The 24,154-nt window shown below is 31.0% G+C and overlaps 4 protein-coding genes across 4 annotated transcripts; all 4 read right to left on the reverse strand.

Moving 5' to 3' along the window:
* Window positions 1-342: 342 nt before the first annotated feature.
* Window positions 343-3,796, reverse strand: LOC114398254. Its single transcript, XM_028360433.1, has 2 exons — window positions 3,315-3,796; window positions 343-1,556 (listed from the first exon to the last, which is right to left on the reverse strand). Exons 1-2 carry the CDS (start codon window positions 3,397-3,399, stop codon window positions 661-663), a joined length of 981 nt encoding a protein of 326 aa, XP_028216234.1. The 5' UTR covers window positions 3,400-3,796; the 3' UTR covers window positions 343-660.
* Window positions 3,797-10,741: 6,945 nt separating this feature from the next.
* On the reverse strand, window positions 10,742-14,042 carry LOC114399440 (glucan endo-1,3-beta-glucosidase-like). The gene is made up of 2 exons (XM_028361628.1): window positions 13,883-14,042; window positions 10,742-11,904 (listed from the first exon to the last, which is right to left on the reverse strand). The coding sequence occupies exons 1-2, from the start codon at window positions 13,974-13,976 to the stop codon at window positions 10,952-10,954; spliced, it is 1,047 nt and encodes a 348-aa protein (XP_028217429.1). The 5' UTR covers window positions 13,977-14,042; the 3' UTR covers window positions 10,742-10,951.
* Window positions 14,043-15,735: 1,693 nt separating this feature from the next.
* LOC114398821 lies at window positions 15,736-16,263 on the reverse strand. Its single transcript, XM_028360953.1, has one exon. It carries the CDS (start codon window positions 16,261-16,263, stop codon window positions 15,736-15,738), a length of 528 nt encoding a protein of 175 aa, XP_028216754.1.
* Window positions 16,264-18,448: 2,185 nt separating this feature from the next.
* LOC114399711 (glucan endo-1,3-beta-glucosidase-like) lies at window positions 18,449-21,483 on the reverse strand. Its single transcript, XM_028361927.1, has 2 exons — window positions 21,354-21,483; window positions 18,449-19,591 (listed from the first exon to the last, which is right to left on the reverse strand). The coding sequence occupies exons 1-2, from the start codon at window positions 21,442-21,444 to the stop codon at window positions 18,642-18,644; spliced, it is 1,041 nt and encodes a 346-aa protein (XP_028217728.1). The 5' UTR covers window positions 21,445-21,483; the 3' UTR covers window positions 18,449-18,641.
* Between the last annotated feature and the right edge of the window lie 2,671 nt (window positions 21,484-24,154).

The raw sequence follows: 24,154 nt of genomic DNA on the forward strand, positions 1-24,154 counted from the left end.
AATAATTTCTAAAAAAAGGAGTCAAGCCAATTTTAGATTTTTAATACAACTTAGATATATTTGATTTTTTTAAAAAAAAAACTAAAAAGAGTTTTGAAACGATTCTAAAAAACTAATCATATCAAACAAGTTTTATAATTTTTTTGAAAAGGTTTTTTAATTTTAAAATCTAAAAAAGAGAGTTTTGAAAATAACTTTAAAAACATAACACAGCTATAAAAAATAATTTTTTTTTTATAAAAATTAGGAAAGAAGCATACCTAGTTTTCCCCTAATGTCAATATAAAGTGTAAAGGAATCACAGACTAAAATTATGAAAAGCAAGTAAACAAAAGTAGCATAGATCATCAAGGAGACAAGAATGCACTATTTAGCTTCATTTAAAATTGTCTATGCATATTTTCTCTGCATATACATAAACCTATCAACACGGCAGGTACTACTATTCTTAAACTATAAACTCCAAAATATACCATAAACCTTTCATAGAAATGTATTAGAATATAGGATGCTGTCTTTGTCTTCTTATATACTACCATATCTTACATGTTTTACCAAGATACCAAAATTTATATATCTTCAGCCACCTCAGCAGTTTCATTGGGGTCCCCTTGTTGCAGTCTCAGCCTAAGGTCTTTGACACTTCGCCTTTGCACTCACTTACCATCCAGCAGGAGTAGGAGTAGGAGGCACCTCCTTAGGCACATAAACAAAATTGCCCCTTCTTCCTCCTCCTTCTCTATAGTTTCTTCTTCCCCTATTATTCACATGATACTCATTATTACCATTAGTAGGGGTCTTAGACCATGACATGTTTTCCCTCCTTCTGTTATAGCCATCCCATGTTCCCCAATTACCATACCCTCGACCATTTCTCCCTCTTCCCATTTTGTGCAAGTCACCACCACCACCATTGTTCTCCCTTTGATTCCAACCCCAAGAATCATTCCTCCAATCTTGCCATTCATATCCTTTAGCATGTTCAGCAGGAGCAAAATCTTCTTTTGCAGGTTTGGCAGGAGCAAAATGTTCTTCTACATGTTCGGCAGGAGCATGATTCCGTTGCCCAGATTCTACTCCATTATTTGCTTGCAGATTTGCTGCCCAGCCTTGGACAGCAGAATTTGGATTTGGTGCTTCGGCAGCATAATCGTCGTCCCATCCGGTACACGGAAGCTGTTGCTCGTTCAGGAAGAGAGCGCCACCAATCATCACAATCTCGTGATCATTCCTTAGTTCCTCATTGGGGACCTTTGCTAATTCCATTTCCATATCCAGAATAAGTTGAGGGTCAACAATTGCATTCCAATCTACTTCATCGGTGTAAATGTTGGGATCAGGCAATGATATGTTGCAGGGAACACCGTTGATCTCAGCCCAATACCTCATTTTTGCATTGTCAAATGCCTCTTTGCCGGCAGAGTCATCCCAATTTACCACATGTTCAAACAGGTGCATGTACTTCTTGCTTTCTACTAGCTTTCGCCATGGAACTGAGCCAATTGAAGTGCAGAATTTCCTTTCCCAGGCAGGCACTGTTGAATGCCACTTATCTCCTGTGAACCAAGAAGAATAAGAAAATCAGTCGATAATAAAAGGAATCTCCTGCAATCATGGCAAGAATACATAACAAAAGGTGCATCACAGTCTAATAAAAAGCATGGTTAGTACAAAAGGAAAGCCAAGAAACAATATCTAAAATCTCGAGCAAAAGGGCTGTGTTACTCTGCATGCCAGTCTACAGTGAGATACTCATACATTCTCAAAAAAATTATTTCATAATACCATGCAGATGCTTCTAACAAACGTGACAAAGGAACGAAAAACATGCAAAACTTGCGAAGACAAGGTATAAGCAATTCCAAATAATATCTAGAGCAACAATTACTTTGTAAGCTTGTTTGGTTGAAACGTGTCACCATAAATGATTCAATTAATAAATAACTAGTTAGCAATTGCCAAAATCAACAGCTTCAGTTCAAAAACTGACAGAAACAAACTCGACAACTGACATTTTTACACAAACCGACATCTTCAGGTTCAATCACCAGATTTCCTTTTCAACAATTGACTGATGTAGGCATTGTTTCAAACAATCAAACATGTCTCCAAAAGATTCCGTTAGTAGATACCTCAACAGTTTCAGTTCAGAACACGACACACCGAGTTATTATAAGAATTTAGATAAACCAAACAGGAATTTCAGTTATCTGTGTAGTACTCAATTTCAATTAAATAATACCACGTATCAATGGTTGAACGGATCAAAAGATTCATCATTAGAAATTACTAAAATCAAGACAATTTCAGTTCAGAACGTGACAGAAATCAAATTTGCTACCTGTGGAAAAGAGACTATCATAGGAAATTTAGTTTACCCTAGGCTTCACCTTCACCAACCTGATAATGTGAGAGGTTTTATTTACAATGTGCACTAAAAGATTCAATTTCTAGACATCCACTTGAAAATTGCCCAACCATAGACAGTTTGGATTCAAAGCACACAAACAAAAATTATTACAAAGCAGAATTTGCTTAGATCCACTACAAAAGGACACTTAGTTATGCATGTTAACCTAGTCCATTTCAATTATTCAATGACATTGGAACCAATCAATCCGCTGAACACCAACAAACTACAACTCAACAGCCCACCAACCAAAGAAATGACAGCACCTGACAACCTTAGAGGCCTCCCTTTGATTATTGAAGCTCTTAGTTACTTTCATTGACAAGGAAATGAAACCTAAGCCCTCCATCATAACCCCACCCTACCCTTACCACTTGAGTCACACACAACAGAAACACAACAAAGTAACTTGAAGCCTTAAATAATCCACCCCCTATCACAAAAAAAGAGGAAGGGGTTTCATAACGGCACAATCAAACCACACTTCAATCAATTATGAAAATTAAATAAAAGTTGGACAATAAAAATAAAAAAAATCAATATATATCTATCTATCTAAAGCTAGTTCCTAGAAACATAGGAATGGCACAAAATTAGAACTCCAGCACACGACAAAGAAAGGCAAGAAAACCATAATTGCTCATTCAAAACCGACCATTTTACAAAAAACAAGGGAACCCCACTTTCTCAAACAAAAACCCCAATTAAATTCACTCAAAAGCAGCGTGATCATGATCATGTGCGTGGCAATTCAACCACACACCCACTTTTTAAAGTGTGTCTGAAAACAAAAAGAAAGAAAAACTAAAAGAGTAATCCATGCAACAAGAATTAAACGCAGGTTCAGAAAACCAAACCAAGAAAAGGAAAAAAAGAAGAGAAAAGAAAAGAAAGAGCGACTAACCCAACGGTGGCTTTCTGTTGTAGGAGGATCGCCACTGACCCACTTGATGATGACTCTCACCTTGTTGTTTTCTCCAATTAGCCATTTCCCAGAGGCAAAAGAGAAAGACCCAGTAGAGGAAATTGGAAAGCTTTGGTTGCAAGCAGAGCAGAGACACAATATAAGAGAAAAATTTGCAAACTTCGGCAAAAGGGTGGAAGCAGGCACGGATTTCAGTAATTACCTCAGCAGAGAGAGAGAGTTATGTGTGTGTGTTTGTTGTTCTATTATGTATGTATTGGGACACGGCACACTAAGACAGAAACAAAAGAAACGGTGATGCGTGAGGAAAAGGTGGAAGGAGAGAATGAAATTAAGGAGCTTGTTGAAGGACCATGAAGTAATGAATATGAATGAAATGTGAAATTGTGAATGGACCCCAGACAGAGGAAACGCTCTCTGAGGTTTCTTGTCACACGCCTTCGAAGCGTTTCCTTTGAAGTGAGATCCTATCATATTCGTTTCGCTATTTATAGCACATGGTTTTCTTGGTCCTTTGCTTTGTTTCGGTTTCATGAATCATCATCGTCATCATTTATTTATTTATTAACTTTAAGATATTTAGCTTTTGCTTTTATTACTTTTTCAACAGTGAAATTCGTGATTTTAAGGTGTCATTTATTGATAAATTGATTTCTCAAGAATAAAAAAAGATATAAATTTAGTGTCTTGAATTATGAAATAATTTTGTTATTAAATTATATTATTTAATAACTAATTTAATATAATGAATTACAGTTTCTATAGAATTAATTTAGCATTAAATTATAAAATTTAAATATTAATTTATTATTATATTGTACAAAACTATTTTATCATATTCTTTTACCCTCAATGATTAAATTTAATTTTTTTATTTTTTACAAATCAATTTGTATATCATATTTTTATGAAAGAATTTGATTATTTATTTTAATAATAATTATAATAGTATAATAATATTCGGTAACCTTTCCTCTCTCTATGGACCTGGTCAGAGGAGTTTTTATCTCAGTTTCTTTCTCTCTCTGTTGGAAAAAAGAAAATAACAAATCCCTTCAAAATCTCAATCTGATGAATTGATAATCTTCTTCATTTAAGATAAAAGATTTGAAGATATGTTTAGACCATTTCTCGAGAGTATTTGATAATTTTTATCATTATTTTAAGAAATGTTTAAATGAAATTATATATTTTTTAAAAAGAATGATTATTTTCTTACCTTATGTAACCATTTTACTATTAAAGATTTTCAAAATAAGAGATTATAATACAATAATTTAATGGCCGTTATTTATTTTTAATAATATTTTTATAACTCTTTTAATTTAAAATATAAAAATTAATAATTCTTTTATTTTATTACTATTTTTGTCTTGACTTGTTAAAGATACTTTCTAAAGTTGACGGTCTTATAAAAAATATAATAGGCATTAAATATCAATTCAATGTTTCTTTCTAGGCCTAGCATAATAATTTGTTTCCTTTTCTTATCTTACGCACATATTAATTAACTATTGAGTAATATTCTTTAAGGTTAGTAAGAGTAAAGGAAGTAGTCTCAAGTATTGATGACAAAATTAAAGGATCATATTCGAACAGATTGATAGTGGAAACACAGTGAGAAGTTCTCATTTCTTATAATAATTAGAGTTATTATGAGAAATGAGAATATATATATATATATATATATATATATATATATATATATATATATATATATATATATATCATCGATAACTTTATATAAAATTGAGTTACAATTATATATTATCTTGGTAATAATAATAATATAGTTTGCTGACAAATTTTATTAAAATTAAATAATAATAATAATAATAAGATAATCAAATAATTTATATTTTTGTATTTTTTAAAAAGTATTCATTATACCAATTTTGATGTATAGAAATGATGTATCAAATAATTTTTATTGATATAAAATTTCATAAATATAATCTATTTTAAAGAACTTTCAACTTAATAATGAATTTTATGATAAAATTATTTTAATTATATATAAATTATTAAATGATGTAATAATTAATATAAATTATTTTAGTGCAATTTAATTCTTCTTTATCATTCATTAAAAGTTATTATGCAGTGTGTGTAATATCAAGTGAGAATTCTATTCATTGAGATAAATGAGACCATTAGATTATATTTAAATAGTTGAGGTTAAAATATTAATGCACATAATGGTTATGTCACTATTGCCTAATTTTTAATTTGGACCATCCATGTATTCTTGCATGACCTAAATCTATACTTTTCATTTTTCGCAATAATCAAGCAATGATTGCCACATGTTGTTTTCAATCTTCTTGTATTTGCAGTAGCAAACTATAGTGATGAGATTGCATAATGGTTTTCAAAGGAATATGCTGAGAGGTACTTATAGTCCGAGATGGTGGGAGATTCAACCTGTAAAGACTCTAACATTTAAATCAATAAGGTATGGAGTTAACAGGAGAAGGAAAAGAAATATACTGTGCGTTATAATGCTGAATTTGAGCTTTATAATCTTACTTTTTTTAGCAATAAGCGTAGTTGTATAATTTTACCACATGAATGACTATTCTTCACCACATGCTAAACACACTGAGAGACAATCTTTACATGCTTGGACATTGGACCAACCTACATTATAGCCTTGCAGGATGCGATTAGGCTGAGTCCACTTAGAATACTTATCCTCTAAGTTAGTAGGATATGTATGGGTTGTAGGATATGAATTGAGGTTGATCTGAATTAATCTTAGGTTCGTTATACATATGATTTTACTAACATGCACCTTGGGGGCTTGTTTATGTTAGGTTCCCCCGATATATAACTTGCCTATGTTTTTAATCTTAGTGCCAGTCAGCTCAGGAAATCGTGAAATATTGTTAAGATGCTAGCGTATACCTTGTAACTTTTTGTCTTATTGTTAATTTTTTTTGTTTCATTTGTAGATCGATTGGGATGTCAAACTTTCAAATGTATATTAGACATTTAACATTGAATAAATAAGGTAGTTTTTTTTACCTTCACAACTTGTGTGTGTTGTTATTTGCTTGAATGTGAAAGTCGTTGCTTCAGGCATGTCGAACATGAAGTAGGCAATGAGTGCCTTTACTAGTTCTTGTAGGCATCAAGTGCCCTTGCCCTTTTCATCTTAGTATCTTGTATACTTCTAATTCGAGCATTGGCATCACTACAACCACTTGCACTTGCATTGACTTGAAAAAATGGTCATTTCCTCTTATAAACCTTGGCAGCAAAAAACCATTATAGACTTGTGAATCAATTGACCATCCTAAAATAGTAATGGTCTTGTGAAGCAATCAACCTAAAAGAAGGAGGCAATCTTGTGATTCTGGGTAATGGATGTCATTGAAGACTCATAACAACATCGACTTGATAAGGTGATGGATTTTATTCTTCAACTCTAAACAACGAGTATCCTCAGGGATGTAGTGCTACTTTGACTTGTTGAAAGACAATCAAGCTAAGGTTGATTCACTCTATCCCAAAAGCTAAGAGTTAAGCCTTCAATTTTTGGGTGGATGTAAAGTCAGGTTGACCCATATTGAGTTGTTGGCTACACAAGCTCTACGTTCTCCAACATTTAATGCTTATTTGAGATGAAAAACGTTGACAAGAACAACATCTGCAATTTTTAATAATAGAAAAATATATAGGTAATGCAAGTTTGTATAATTAATAAAAGACAAATCTCATATAACAGAAAATTAATATCAATGGAACAAACTAATTGACTAGCTATAATGCTTTTCCATTTATTCGCAATCCATGCCTAGATGTGGGAAAATTGGTAAATTCTTAAGGGCATTGGGGACGTAGGTGTTTCTCTTTTAGCATGTTATCATATACCTTACCACATCTTGAATATCAAAGCACATCATAGATGTCGAATCATATCATGACTGTTATTCACCATGCGTTGAAACTCCAGGTAGCTTTATTTCTAGTCTCATAAGTTGTACTTAGGTAAGTCAAGTTCAGAACACTATATAATAGTAAAATATTGTAATAATCACTTCAAAAGTTATATCTTTTACACGTCAAAATTCATTGAATATTAATCATAGCTGAAATGATTTTACTGTAATAACTTTTTCGGGTATGGTATATATAACACGTATCACCTATTAGCATTATAAATAAAAATGCTTTTCTTGTTTTGCATGGCATTAAGTAAGAAAAGGGTTGAATTAATTGTACAAAAGGCAAAATAAGTAGGATGCGTCTGTATCAACTATCACGAGGATAGATATGAAAGTGACGAAGATTTTATTTTATGGGACAAGTGAAGAACAATGAGTCGTGCATTGAATTTCATTTTTATTTTCTGTGCATTGGATATTACTATTATTAATAAATCAGAGCAGGTCCAACTGAAGTGTTGTTATGGTATATACAACTAATACAAGTGCGTTGCATAGATACAGTCATCAACTACAAAGAGTCAGAGACAGACAAGGAAACATGTATATTGCATCTTTCAGTTCAGTTTTCATTCTCTACTAAGATTCTTAGCAGAATACAGATGCAATGCAAATGCAATGGGTTGATTATGTTTCTTTTTCTCAACTCAAGTACAAAATCCTCATCGGTCATGGCATGGCCCCACTTTATTTTTGCCCAAAGGCTTACGTCGTCTCTGGTTGCATTTAGATAATTTTAGTATCATGTTGTTAGCCCAATACAAACATTTAAAAATATTGGATGGGGTGTATGCTGATTTGCTGCAAGCATCGTTTTGTGATTGGTTAAAATTTAGATTTATGGCCCAAATAAAAAAGGGATAATTTTAGTATAACTAATATCAATCGGTATTTCATCGGCCTCTTGTTATATGATGCTTATAATTAATTTACATCCTTTAAAAAAATAATTAACTTAAATTAATCACGTGTAAGAAAAAAATAATTAATATTAATTTAAGCACAATTTAATATTTGATACATTAATGTATCTAGAAATTAGAAAATAATTTTATAAAAAGAGATAAATAAATTTTTGAAAGTGATTTTATAATTAGGCATAAAGGAAATATTAAATTGTGCTTAAATTAATTTTAATTACTTATTTTGTTTTAAAATATATATGTTACAGTACGATAAAATAATGATTGTTGTAAATAAAAAAAAACAGATAACGTTGATAGGAAAAAAATGAAATTGATCTGTGGCTCTTTATAACTTCTATATTAATTATATTCTTGTATTTTTTTTTCAATTAGACTAGTTATTTGCAACGCAGAGCAACAGCAAACATTGTTAATATTTAATTTATAAATAATCATTTATATTATAAACGTTTAAGGGAATAAAAAATAAATAATTATATATTCCTCTAGTTTTAATATTCTTTACCAAACTTAATTACCACTGAACTTAAGGTTTTCTCTGAATTTTGAGTTTAGGAGACTTATCTCAGGTCAAACAGTACTGCATTACATAAAGCCATCTAACTGATCATGACCAAATTATGGGTCAAACAGCGAACAATTCATTATTTCTAATGGATGTTTCGAATTCTTATCTCCCTTTCATAGACTTTCAACACGTGAGAATTTGAAAACTCCAGAAAAAAAAATTCGTATTTTCTATTTTTATAAATAATTACTCATTAAATTGACACCAGCTTGTTTATTTCAAAGATCTATATATTAAAAATAATAAAATTTATTTTTACTAAATTTTATACAAATATTTAAAAATAAGAAACAAAATAAAAATAAAGCAAAGTTTTATAATTATTTATTATAAAAATAAAACACAAAAACACTTAATAATTATACAAACAAACAAGATCTAAAACCCAGTCCTCATGCTCTTTCTCAGCCAGTGAGGTGGTGGTTCCCCCACCTAACTTACCGTGTAATAACTGTGATGCCTGCCTCTCACTGACTTGATTGTGTAACTACCATGCATGTAATAGTAATATGGCCTGACACGTAATAGACTTTCATGTGCAAAGTGCAATTCGTAATAAAAAGGCTTTCAACCATCAAATGTCAATTAATTAATGAGCAAGGTGTTGGAGTCTTAAAATGCATTGAATACAATGGATTGGCTTGATTATCCCCAAAACTATCGTTCATCACCAAGGTTTTCCGATTACATGCATGCCAACTATTATCTTATCCGGGTATTTTGCTTTAGTTTTGTTGCTCATTTCAATTTTGGTATAATAAATAGATGGGGCTTCACAATACCAAGAGTTTCTTTTGTTTCCTATTTTCTTATTTGGCGAGGTATATCTAATTATATATGGTTTTGGTGTCACATCCCAGGAAACGTAGCTGATTATAGCTAGTCTGGTAGTTCCTACAATTGTTCTTCAAAATTCCTAGCCGCAACATTTTCTTCTTGCAAAATTGTAAACGTACACCTTATTTTACGTTAGATAACGGTGAAGGAAAAAGAGAGTCTAAGCCTGGAATTGATCAACTCCATAGATATGGTAGTTCAATTCCTATATGGGGGAGGAGAACAATTGATCAAATTAAAATACCACATGATCTTCCATGCATCCCTCCATACATGATCTCAAATTCTCGAAGCTCAGCATCGTGAACATAGGGGGCCTCCTCACCAACCATTTGTCAACAAAACCAAGAATGATCGCTTAACTGAGCTCCAAAAGAAGGAACCTGCAGTATTATTCAACATATATATCATCCACTTCTCTCTACCTAGGTATTTTTCTTTCACAATTTGTAACCCATAACTTCTCATCATTGAGGAGGATGGATGTTCCATAGAAGTTTTCCCACATCACACACAACATATGTTTAATTTGATTCCTTATTTTGTGAAAACCCGACCCATTATATTTATGTGTGTGGTTTAATCATTGTGTCCTAACTAACTAGGTGAAGCTAATTTTTATATATAAAGAATTATTTTTGATTTAATTATATTTTTAGTTTTTTTTTGTTCCGATCACATTTATCTTACACGAGATATAATCCTATTTAAGTTGGATAGGAATTAGGCTACTACTATGAATGACAAGTTTTTTCTCCAAATATTTAATATAATTGTATATCCGGTACTTGAATCCAGCACATCTAACTAAACTGAAATGATCTAGAATAAATTGATTCATGTGTTTTGATAGTTGTTTTTATGTCACCAGAAATTGAAATTTAGTTTTTAATTTGAGTTACTTGATGTTTTTATTTATAAAGCTTATGAATATTTTGGAAATCAACTAAATTTAGTCGTTCTTATCAATTTTTTTACTTAAAATCCTAAATTTTTCATCCGTTATTCAAATATTTAGATATTTATGATAGGTTTAGAATATAGAGTAGTTTTAAATGCTAGTTGGTCCTGCTTAGAAAGAAAGTCATCAACCATACGAGAGATTAACAAATTCTGGATCGCCAATACTAGCAAAAGAAGAGATTATTGATTATATATTATAAAGTAGTAACAAGAGAACTTTTATTTAAAGCTAATTAACTTAGCTCGTAAATAGTACATGCAGACTTCAAGAATGCTGATAAAGTACTATACCCGCCCCTTCTAATTAAGACAATTATTGAAGTTTCATTTGGAATCATTGCTCTTATTTCTTATACACTATGCTTCTAGTAACTAATTCAAATTAATTGAGTACTTGGGCTGTTTATTTGGAAGGAAGACCCCCCAAAACTTCTCATACTCTGGCTGCTTCTGATTTTCATTAAACATGGCAAACACATAAGTTTCAAGGGGTCTACCAGCTGGCCTCTTTGGGGTCCCTTGCTTCACATTCCGAACCAAGTTTGTGTTGTAAGTTCTTGCATTATCAAGCGAAGTTGCTGTTCCACCAGAAGAAGGCCATCCACTCTCAGACACAACTATGCTCACTGACCCTCCTCCTGCTTTCTCCAATGCAGCATAAACAGCATCCACCATAGCATCAAAGAGGTTACGGTAACCAAGTGAACCATCTTGCACTACCACCGACGGAGACCTAAAAAGTGCATAGTCAAGGCTAATGTTCCTAGGGTCGTTAATGTAAGCAAAATAAGGGTACACATTAACCAATAATGGGGTATTATTGTTCACTAGATGTCTGATGACACCATCAAGATATGCTGTTCTATAGTCAGACCTAAAGGAACCCATTGATGGTGGGTATGAATCTGCCAAGGCTCCAGTCTCAATGGCAGTGGAAACTTTTATTTGGTTTCCAAGACCAGCATTAGAAATGGCCCTTTGAATGTTTTGCATTGCAGGCACAAGGAATTGTGCAAATGAGTGTTCCGGCTTCACTTCATTTCCCACTGAAATGTATCTGAATCTGACATTATTGGCATAGTTTTTGATGTTGTCTTGCACCCATTTGTTTGCATTGTCTTGGCTAAATGCTAGGTTTTGGAGGTTGTCATTTGGGATGTCTAGCAAAAGTTCAATGTTGGAACCTCTCAGAGCTTCGAGGACTTCTTGACTTGGATCGTAGATTCGCATCCTTCGGAAATCATATTGTTTGAAAAGGGCCACTACTTCTTGTGGGGACGGTAAATTGTTGCCAATTCTTCCATAGCATACACCAGATTGTGCACCTGCATCAGATGGAACAAATTGGTACTAGTTGTGAATTCACTGAATTGATTGTACTACTTTTTAGCTACTTTGATTCACAATTAAATAACTTGGTCGTAGAGATGAGTGTACATAACTTGCTTCATTTTCTAACTATTATTTATACGAGCTTTTATAAACTGATTCTTATTTAACGTAAGTTTTTTCGTTTTTGTTCTTAAAAATTATAAATTTCGTGTACTTTTAAACGTAAAGATTAAAAATGAGTGAAATTTATATAGAAAATTAAAAAAATGAGATATTTTCAAAACGACCAAAAATCCACTTGAAGTTCACCTAATTTTTCTTGGGTTTTGTAGTATGGTATTTTTTTTACGCTTTTTTTTTTTTTAATATGGGGACAACTTGAAAGTGTTTGACCTAGTCTTCGTCTCTTAATTACCAGAAGGATTACAATGGATAAGGTCTAAATAAACCACTAAGTACTAGACCTATACTTTCATTCAAAAAGTAGTTTCACATGGATATATGCTTGTCTAGATAGTAATTTTAGTGTCATTGTCCATGTTTAAATCGGTATCTATATACTAAATTTTGAACTTTTTATGCAGATTTTAGTTCAATAAATATGTTATCATTTCAATTAATGTCGTACTTTTACAAGGTACTATAAAACAAGAGCATTACTATAATATAAAAAATTAACTCTGAAAAATTAATAAAACTAAAGAACTAATTAAAAGTGAATGAATTAACTTGATTAAAAAGATATTCGGATATGTTTCACAGTTTTTAAAAAATTATTATTTTTTCAATCCCCAAACATTATGAAAATTTTGCTTTTAATTCTTAAACTTTTCTTTTCACTGATCAACCTCCTTAACTTTTTTTTAAAATTTTAGTTGTTTAATTATTTTTTTCAATCTTATTTTTAGTCCTTAAAAAAACCAAAAGGAAGAAAAAAAATTGAAGAACAAAAACTAGTCAAAATTAAAAATAAAAATAGTAAAAAATTTAGAGACTAAAAGTATAATAAATTCAATTTTAAATATAAACATGTAAAAGATAACCTTATAGCTCAATAATAAAATATATTCGACTTTTAAAAGCCATTCTATTGTTTACACATTTTTATGAAGCAATAGATAGATTGGTACATACTATTAATTATAAGCAGTTATCTAAGGTCCATTAACAACTTGCTAAGCTGTTTGCCTACATCCTACTAGGTTCTCTATGCATGCAATGGAAGATCCCTATCACTAGTCAGCTCATGTATATATCCCAAATATTTTATGATTGGAGAGCTAGACTCATGCACCTTTGCGAGATTGCCTCACAATCATGCTCTGTATCCTAACAATGACTCATTCACATTCTAGTAATGATTCACTTGCACTCGAGTCTCGAGACCTATAAATAGATCGCATGAAATATATCTTAATTTTCATATATCGATACTCCATTAATTTAAACACTGAATTGGGTGTCGGATTATCTATATAGTTATCCCCAAATAGACTAACCACTCATCGCCTCAAAAGAAGCAAATGCCTACCATTGTTTTGCCTCAGCCACATCAATAAAATATAGCAATTATATAGTTATATGACGTGTAAGGGAAAATATATATGGAACAAGTTAGGTATTAATATTATATTCAATTCAAAACGTGAATCAACTCATATAAAATTATTTTAATTTAACTAAAGATTTTATATTTAATCTTGAGAATGTAATTACACATTAAATATTCAAACATAAAATTTTGTCATACATAATTTATTAATTTTATCTCACTCGAATAAAATCATTATCCTTAAAAGATACATGTGATAAAGAGTCTAAATCAAAAAAATTATATATCTAGATTTAACATCCTATTCATTACATATTATTAATACGAGTAAATGGTAACATAAATGTAAGAGCCCTTAATGAAGCCAAAGTTGAAAACATATTGATGCATAGAGAGGCATGGAAGAGAGAGAAAGAGACCTGCTTTGCCTGTATTAGTGATTAGAAGAAGGATAAACAGAAAGGCTATAGCAGTGATGGAAGAACTTTTCCCACTTAAATGGTACTTAGCCATGTGAGATAAGAAGAAATTAAGGTACGTTGAAGAACGAAGAACTGATACAAGGGTAAGGCAATTCAGCCTCAAAAACTAGTTCGTTTGTATATACAAGCTAGTAAGACTTTTAGACTTGTATTGGCTGAGACTTTTCAACAACCAGAGTGTACTGACGGGTCAAGCACTGCAGCCACTAGCAATTTGTTGATTGTCTTCACATGCTTGCTTCTGTCTTATTTCCCGCTAGTGTTCAAAACGATCAATTATTCTTCTCAACTGCTAGCTAGGTATTACCAATAATGGAGGCAACATGCACATTAGAAAGAAATTAATCGGAGTTCATATCACTTGTTCGACTGTGACATATGTGTTGGTTTTGAGGAGGAAATTATAAAAAACAGAGGAGAGAAGAGAGACAATACGTATGCAGAGGAAATAGAATTATTCTATTCTAATTCAAATTGTTCTCAGCAGCGATACAATAAATAACAAAAGATAAACTAATTAGATAACAAGATATTAGTAAAACAGAATATTAAAACTAACTTGCTCCTTAAAGATAAGAACCACTTATTGACTAGGCTAATCCATTAAAACTGGCTTATTCCTAAAATATAAGAAATCAACTTATTTACTAAATCCTATTTTAAAAACTGAAAAATAAAATATTATGCAGTTACAAAAGTATATCTCCAACACTCCTCCTTGCTTTTGGAACTGCAAACTCCAATTCTTTGAGTTCAAATTTGTTGATAGGTAGTGACTTTGTAAACATGTCAGCCAGTTGATCTTTAGACTTACAATAAATTAAGTTCACTTCACCACTTTGTTGCATCTTTATCAAATAATAAACCTTGATGTTGAAATGTTTAGTCTTCCCATGACACACGGGATTGTTTGCAATAGCAATGACTACTTGATTGTCAACAAAAATTCCAGTTTTATTCTTTTGAGAAAATATAATGTTTGGCTTATTGTAGTGAGATACATTAGACATCCAATCAAGCTCTCATAATATCCTTCATCAATGTTATCAACACCTTCTTCTTTTCTGAACTTCTCCTTTTGATTCATTAGTGTGCTAGCAGATTTGCATTCCTCCATTTGAAACTTCTTCAAATTTTCTTTTGCATATTTCCTTTTTTTTCATGTTTAACATTCTTTCAAGATGGCAATGATCAAGTCTCTTGTGCTTGAATTCCGTGGGTATGACTTGAGTGAAATAGGTTGTATGCTCCTCCTCTGCTGGATCAAATGAGAAGCTTTTACCTTTCATTTTAACCCTTAGAACTTCCCGGCCAAAATTGTCATAGATAAAGCAATGTTGATGTTCAAAGGACACTTTAAATCCCTTTTTAATCAACTGACCTACGCTTAGCAATTTTTGGTCAATGTTAGGTACATAAAGAACATCTGATATTAATTTGATACCTGAACACGTTGAAATTGCAACAGTTCCTTTTCCTTTTACAGGAATATAGCCACCATTCCCAATTCTGACCTTTGAGACATTAGTTGGCTTCAAATCCTTGAATAGAGTCTTATCATATGTCATGTGATTCGTACAACCACTATCAATCAACCAACTTTCACTTGATTCACTACTCAAGAAGCATGTGACCACAAACAGTTGGTCCTCTTCTTCTTGATTAGCAATCTGAGCTCCCTCATCATGATGATTTTTGTTGGCGCAGATCACCACTTCATGCCCTATCTGGTTGCACTTGTTACATTTTGCATCTGGTCTCCTCCAACATCTGAAAGGTGCATGACCTTTTTAGCCACAATGCTGACAATGTGGATAATTTTTCTTTTTATCCTTACCTTTGTTTTGGTTGTTTGCACTATTTTCGCTGCTTGCTGGTTGATTCTTCTTGAAAAAATCCTTTTTACTTTCATCAACTTCATGATGTTTGGCGGGCAAAGCACCTTCGACAACACGATCTTGCCTCATCAACCTTCGTTGCTCTTGAGCTTGCAGGGCGTGTAGCACTTCTGCCAATGTGATTTTCGATAGATTCTTTGTGTTCTCCAATGAAGCTATAGCTGCTTCATACCTCTCCGGCACCGTTACCAAAATTTTCTCTACAATTCTTAAATCAGCAAAATCACTTCCCAACAACTTTATCTTGTTGGCAATACCCAACAATTTGTTTGAGTATTCTTTGATTGTCTCTGACTCTTGCATCCTTTGAAGCTCAAATTCCCTCCTTAAATTTAGCACTTGCATGCTTCGTATTCTATCATCTCCAGCGTATTCCTCTTTCAGATAATCCCAAATTGCTTTGGGTGATTTAAGAGTCATGATTCTGATGAATATCATTTGTGAAACATTAGTGAACAAACATGACCTCGCCTTTGCCTTCTTCATCTTTCTTTCCTTGTGATTTTTAATTTGGGTCATGGTGGGATTTTCAGGCAGCGGATATATTTCATAATCCTCTTCCACAGCATCCCACAAATCCAAAGACTCCATGTAGGATTGCATTTTCACTTCCCAAAGATCATAATTCTCTCCATCAAAGATTGGAAGAGTTATGTGGGAAAAACTTGTTTCACCTTCCATGGTAGAGGTCCCGTAAGAATGAGGCTCCGATATCAATTGTTGGTTTTGAGGAGGAAATTATAAAAAACAGAGGAGAGAAGAGAGACAATACGTATGCAGAGGAAATAGAATTATTCTATTCTAATTCAAATTATTCTCAGCAACGATACAATAAATAACAAAAGATAAACTAATTAGATAACAAGATATTAGCAAAACAAAATATTAAAACTAACTTGCTCCTTAAAGATAAGAACCACTTATTGATTAGGCTAATCCATTAAAACTGGCTTATTCCTAAAATATAAGAAATCAACTTATTTACTAAGTCCTATTTTAAAAACTGAAAAATAAAATATTATACAGTTACAAAAGTATATCTCCAACAATATGCATTCATTCGTACTATCTTTGTGTGAGTGGTGATTATGGTTTATTGTAACTGCTCGAGCCTCTCATGAATTAGTTAGGGATTCGAGACTACTAAAATTTCCAGCAATATTCTTTGCAATGTAAATGATCATATAATAAGTGAAAAAATATCTTTTATCTTAACCTTATATTTTATAATTTTCATATTTAAAAAGACACCTTCAATGGTTGGTTTTAACACATGAAGAGTCAAAACAAATCATAGCAACTATCAACCGGAAGATAAAAAAATAATTTACTGATTCCAACTAATTTTTACATAATTTACCAATAGTAGATAAACTCTAAAAACTGACTGAATCTTATTACATAAGTTGGTCGTTAAATATTACATATTGATTAAGTTTTGACTAGCTAACTTTAGAACCTAGATATGTATTACCATTATCTTGAAATTTCCTAGTTACATCCAAACCATTTAACTAAGTGTACAATTAGTTACATTAAGCCATGATTAATTCTCTTACACCTTAATTGTACTCACCAAGTACCATGAAAAAACACCTTGGGCTCATGGTTTTAGACACCAGTGCCGGCCAACTTAATTGTACTCAATCTATTTTTTTTTTTTAAAAAAACTTATTCAATAAGTTGTTGTATTTGTTGATTATCAAAATGACCTTGCTTTAATCCTTTGACCATGGACTTTTAAGTAATTGGTCAAATCATCCAAGCCCCCATTTGAACCAGCCTTGGCCGAACACTTCCTTGTGTTCACCCCAAATTCTTTCTCTTCCCTTGATAAGAGCTCCGGAGTAAAGTTGGTTTTGATTATAGCCAAGTCTTGGTATGTTTGTCTCATCCTTCACCCATTTCCATTGCTTAATCTTTTCATTCCGTAATCTAACTCATGGTTCTAGATGGGGGAAAAAAAACTCCTCTTCTCTTGATGATTCATTGATGGATTCATACATTGGAAACCTATGGAACACAAAGAACCTTTTGTTTTCTCAAGGATTATGTTGAGTTTGGAACCAAAAGAAAGTAATTTGTGAAATTTCTGTACTAATATGAGATCAAAAATATATCTTTCATTTTAAAATTTTCAGACTAATTGTTCATGCTTTGAAAGAAAGACGTACATCAACATACTAGAGAAACTGCAAGAAAGCTTATTATTATAATGAGCTAAAAGTCCATTGTAATAGCCAAAATCTATTGTAAATCAATAGCTTACAATGGACTAAAAGTTTTTTTTTAAAAAAATCTTTATTGGTAAATTTTATTAACAATCTAGAAAAAGTCATCTATAATATAGTGAATTCTTTTGTAGATAATTTGACTCTAGAGTTAATGCTAGCAAAAGAGAGAATTCTTTATAGAGAAAAATGGTTACATATTGATTATTTAAAATATTTTATACCATTATTTAATCATAATTTATTATTTATCATTAATTTATTAATTTTTAAAATAACAATTCAAAAATAATTCAAATAATAATTTATGATTAAATAATAATATAAAATTATTTTACACTATCATTACATATAAATTAAACTCCTTCATTGTATATAGTAAAATATTGATAATAGAATTATTATTTAAAATAAACTTTGCTCGTAAATGGGTACATAAAGACTCCAACAATCAATAGTGCAGATAAAGCTCCATACGGACCATACCTGCCTGCCTCTTCTAGAACAATTATGGAAGTTTGATTTGGAATCATAGCCCTTATTTCTTATACAGTATGCTTCTAGTAACTAATTCAAATTAATTGAGTATTTAGGCTGTTTATTTGGAAGGAAGAGCCCCCAAAACTTCTCATACTCTGGTTGCTTCTGATTTTCATCAAACATGGCAAACACATAAGTTTCAAGGGGTCTATTAGGCCTCTTTGGGGTCCCTTGTTTCACATTCCGAACCAAGTTTGTGTTGTAAGTTCTTGCATTATCAAGTGAAGTGGCTGTTCCACCAGAAGAAGGCCATCCACTCTCAGACACAACTATGTTCAGTGACCCTCCTCCTGCTTTCTCCAATGCAGCATAAACAGCATCCACCATAGCATTAAAAAGGTTACGGTAACCAAGTGAACCATCTTGCACTACCACTGAAGGAGACCTAAAAAGTGCATAGTCAAGACTAATGTCCCTAGGGTTTCCAATGTAAGCGAAATAAGGGTACACATTAACCAATAATGGGGCATTATTGTTCACTAGATGTCTAATGACACCATCAAGATATGATGTTAAATAGTCAGACCTAAAAGAGCCCCTTGATGGAGGGTATGATTCTGCCAAGGCACCAGTTTCAATGGCAGTGGAAACTTTTATTTGGTTTCCAAGGCCAGCCGCAGAAACGGCTCTTTGGATGTTTTGGATTGCAGGCACTACAAAACGTGCAAATGAGTCCCAAGGTTTTACTTCATTTCCCACCGAAATGTACCTGAATCTGACATTGTTGGCATAGTTTCTGACGTTGTCTTGCACCCATCTGTTTGCGTTGTCTTGGCTAGAAGCTACACTTTGGAGGTTGACGTTAGGGAGATCTAGCAGCAACTCAATGTTGGAACCTCTCAGAGCTTGGAGTACTTGTTGGCTTGGATCATAGATTCTCATCCTTCGGAAATCATATTGTTTGTAAAGGGCCACTACTTCTTGTGGGGACGGTAAATTGTTGCCAACTCTTCCATAGCATACACCAGATTGTGCACCTGCACCAGATATGCTGGAACAATATGGCACTAATGCTGAATTGATAACACTACTTCTTAGGTATCAACGGAGGTTGATTAGTTTAATTGATTAATTAATGTCTGTGAATTATTATAAAATTAATATTAACCTTGTGCATGAGTTGAATGAGCTCAAAATTTATATTTGAACTTATTTTGTCCTATCTATCCAAAGATTAATTGACTCTAAGAACATATTTATTCGATATTCTTGAATTGGATTCTTGAATTCAATAACTCTTCCCATATACATGCTTTGGAGATCTTTAATTAACATGGAGGTTGAATTTCTCTTCAAGAATTCTCAAGACCCCATTTTAAAAAAAATATTTTTTTATAATATTTTTCTCTCTAACTAATTCATAAAATATACCTAAGTGACGCTTATTGTGGGATTCACAAAAATACTCAAGAATTCAAATTGAGATTTATTAATTATAAAATAAAAAAGCAAAAAAAATTATATTTTATGTGACATCATCAAACCTATAAAAAATTATCTAAGAATTGTTATATTTTCCATGAAAGATGCTTTAAGTGGCCTGGTCCATGGATTAGACTTATATTTTATTACTTAATTTTTTACAATGGAAAGAATCATAGATGCTAAATTTAATATTACATGCGTTGTCAATGTCCATTTTAAGATTAATATTATATATATATATATATATATATATATATATATATATATAGATATCAAATGTCAAACTTTTACACATACTCTCGGCTCGGGTAAGAACTTTTGATATAAAAATTGAATTGATAGTACTATAAACTAGATTAAATTTATAAAAATTGATGTAAATAAAAATAATTAATTTACTACTTCATTAGACTGTATTATTTTGATATGATATTTAAAATATAAGTAAATTTATTGCTCTCCTTAAAAAAAAGTCATTGCTATATATATAATATACAATAAAAAAATCAATTTATCTGAAATTTGATATACATAATCATAAGATAATATATATCAAATGTTTTAATGGTTGGATTTATTAGTTTCGTATTATATAGAAAATCGTTGAATGGTGTAAGGATAAAACAGTGACACCTTGTAAAAGATAAAATTATATTAAAGAGAGATCAAATTATATTGTATTTAGTTACACTATTTAATCATTTTTTATTAAATAATTTTATCTCAAAAGTTATTGTATATTGGGTAAAATTCTTATCATATAAATTATGTGTACGAAATCTTATATTAATATATAGATATTTATTTGATTATCGCATAATATATTTTTGAAGAATAATAACAAATTTTAAGTGCAATTAAATTTCGATAAGAAATTAGTTTTGTAGTTGCCTCATCAAAATTTGTGACTATCTTATAATCTCACCGAAAAGCTAAATATGATGGTTACAAAAAATATAACTATTTAATTTAATAATTAATTGATATTCATAAAAAGTATTTAGATGATAGTATAAAATTATTTAATAATGTGTATCACTATTAAATTCTATAAAGTAATTAATACTGTAATAGTTTATATGAGTTTAAGTCAATATATGTTTTTCTTCTTTCTCTATATATGTTGAACGTTATAATACAAAAAGTAGCACAACTTTTCTATATTAAGTGATCATATATATAATCTTAAGTGATGGAAAATTGGCCAAAGTGGAAAATAAACAAGACTTGTGCTTCCTATTGTCAAGAGGATGATAGATCGGTTTGTAGAAAGTGGAAAACAAATAATGGTTATTGAGAGAGAGAGAGAGAGACCTGTTGTGCCTGTGTTAGTGATTAGAAGCATAAACAAGAGGAGTATTGAAGTCATGGAAGAACATTTTCCAGTTGAATGGGATTGAGACATTGATAATTAAGAACAAAATAGGTTAAGGAAGAAGAAGTGATAGAAGGGAAAGACAATTTAGGCTCCAAAACTAATTTGTTTATATAGACAAATAAGGCGGCTTGTATTGGGCCATTAGATTTTTTTCTTCCCATTTCTATGGCGCCAATCACACTATTGACGGGTCAAGCAGCCACTACCTAGCTAAGCTAGAACTTGGATGAATAACAAAAACAGCTTTCATAATATGATCAATATCCTAGTGATTACCTAGCGATTTGTTGATCGTGGAGTACTTCACACGTCAAGTTCCCTCTCTTGTTAGTGTTCAAAACATTTAAGAGTAATGATAAATGTTCATCCAATGAAATATAGTGGGGTTAAGAAAAAAAAAAGGAAGGAAAGAAAGAATAAAATGTAAAAAGAGAAGGAAATCGGTTTTTAGGTTAAGTTATAATTTTGGTCTTTTATAATTTTAAATTTGTAATTTTAATCTTCTTATTTTTAAATCAAGGTATTTAATTTTTTTATTTTTCAGAAAATTAAATAATTTGTTTTTTCATGGGTTGTTCATTAAAGTCAAACCTTAACTTTGACATGTGTATTGGTGTTTATGTGATGCTTATGCTTACATAAGTTGTGAAATAATGCTCATGTAACAAGCGATTAAATAAAGTGAAAAATAAAAAAAAATCTGGATATATAATTTTATAAACATTATTTTGTATGCATCATTAATCAAGAGTTATTAATTTTTTTCGATCTATAAAAACTTATAAATTAAAAAAATTAATATATAATTTTTTTAATTTTATTTTATATAATTTTATATATTTTTATTTTCAATAGTTTAATATTTTTATTTTTATTTTACCAATTTATAATTAAATTTCATAAATTAATATATGAATTATTTTGTAAATTTATTTTAATATACAAATTATTTTTATTCTAATTATAAAAATAAATATAATTGCATCAATTAATATATAAATTAAGTAAATATTTTAATATGTAAATTTTTTTATTCTAATTATATAAATTAATAAATTAGTGTTTAAATGATGATTACGAATCACCTACGAAATGATGTGTTTGAGTGTTTTTGGTTGTTTAAAAAATAAGTAATTTTATGGAAATCAAAAGTGGAGTTGTTTTATATGCGCTTCGTACAATTACACAAAAAATGTTTTTGTAACAAAATAGTGTTTTCCTTTCAGTATTTAAGCACTAGATATAATATGATAAAATAAAGACAAGTTGAAGACTAAATATTGGAGTGTGTAAATGAGTTCAAAGAAAAAATAAATATATTGATTATTAGTTTTCAACATTTAATTAATCTTCTTAACAGCTATAGCTAGGTAGTTCCCTGGCAAGGAGGTAACATGCACATTAGAAAATAAATTTTCTTAAATTACTACTTTACATAATTAAAATTTATAATCTAAATATATAAATTATATTTTAAAGTTATCATAATAATTTATATTGTGATACAACATACGAAGATAATTTGTTTTAAAATATTAAAAATTAATGTAGAAATAAAGATGAAATATAGATTGAAAGATACAAGAGGTTGGGAAAAGTCTCCAAAAATGTTCTTGTTGAAGAATAACTAACTCTAAAAATTTCTCATTTTAGGTAAGTACTATAATTTTTTAAAATAAAAAATAAAGGATTTTTTTTTGTTTTATGGTTAATTTTACTCTTTTTTTTTCAAATTATTATTAGTTAACGTTTTATCTTTGATATAAATGTTGGTCTAAGAGTGTTCATGAATATGGATAGTCATGAACGCAAACTAACCTAATGCAACACTAATAATTTGATTTAATTTTGAAAATTGTTTGGGTTGAACCCAACTCAATCCAATTGAACTTATTATTTTTTGGATTGAGTATGGGTACTGCTGTAGCATTTTGTGAACACCGATGATTTGTGGAAGCTAAGCGTACTTTCCATTTCCCTCGATTTCAAACCAGGGTTAGACTCTTATGTATTTTATTTTTGGGAGTTGCTATTTACACTTTCCTTTATAACTAGTACACTCCCTTTTATAATTTTATTTCCCAAAAATATGCTACAATTTGCACTCCCCTTTTTTGTAATTGGCCTCTTCAGGATATGATTTTGCAATTCCCTTTTATGCACTCCTCTGTCACCCCACCTCCAACGAATCCCATGCACCCTTGGACCTCAGAGTGGAGGTTCTTCTTCCCTTTTGTCTTTTGAACTAGAAGATTCTCCAATCTATTTTCTAGTTATTGCTGCAATGAAATCAACCTAAAAATTACCAAAATATAAATAAAACGTAATTCAGTTTTCCACTCCAGTGACAAAAGTGGAGCTATTATCTTCAACAACAAATGAAGATTTGTTATCCTTAGCCTTCTGCATTTCAGCTGCCTACAAGAATAAAATAAGATTAAATACATTATAAATAAAACTCCATTTATGATAAGAAATTGAAATCCATATACAAGGAATAAATGAAGTCCTGCAAATCCCATTGAAACATACTAAGTAGCTACCATCGCTTTATTGAATGCTTTGTTACATGGTGAAATCAATCATAAGCATTGGGGTGTAATAAATAAAATAAAAAATGCATTGGAGAAATGCTAGAAAGGGAATGTGGTGGTTAGATGGCGCGGCGGAGAAAAGTGTGCAAGAAGGGGAATGCAAAATTATTTATGGAAGAGACCAATTACAAAAGAGGGATTGC

This window comes from Glycine soja, chromosome 19 (assembly GCF_004193775.1).
Source record: "Glycine soja cultivar W05 chromosome 19, ASM419377v2, whole genome shotgun sequence".
In the NCBI taxonomy this organism is placed as follows: Eukaryota; Viridiplantae; Streptophyta; class Magnoliopsida; order Fabales; family Fabaceae; genus Glycine; species Glycine soja.

Excerpts from the sequence above, each read along its gene's own strand:
- LOC114398254 (XM_028360433.1), bottom strand. The coding sequence starts at position 3,399 with ATGGCTAATTGGAGAAAACAACAAGGTGAGAGTCATCATCAAGTGGGT. Across the intron at positions 1,557-3,314 it reads CAACAGAAAGCCACCGTTGG|GAGATAAGTGGCATTCAACA; the intron begins GTTAGTCGCTCT and ends CTTGGTTCACAG.
- LOC114399440 (XM_028361628.1), bottom strand. The coding sequence starts at position 13,976 with ATGGCTAAGTACCATTTAAGTGGGAAAAGTTCTTCCATCACTGCTATA. Across the intron at positions 11,905-13,882 it reads CACTAATACAGGCAAAGCAG|GTGCACAATCTGGTGTATGC; the intron begins GTCTCTTTCTCT and ends CATCTGATGCAG.
- LOC114398821 (XM_028360953.1), bottom strand. The coding sequence starts at position 16,263 with ATGACTCTTAAATCACCCAAAGCAATTTGGGATTATCTGAAAGAGGAA.
- LOC114399711 (XM_028361927.1), bottom strand. The coding sequence starts at position 21,444 with ATGTCTCAATCCCATTCAACTGGAAAATGTTCTTCCATGACTTCAATA. Across the intron at positions 19,592-21,353 it reads CACTAACACAGGCACAACAG|GTGCACAATCTGGTGTATGC; the intron begins GTCTCTCTCTCT and ends TATCTGGTGCAG.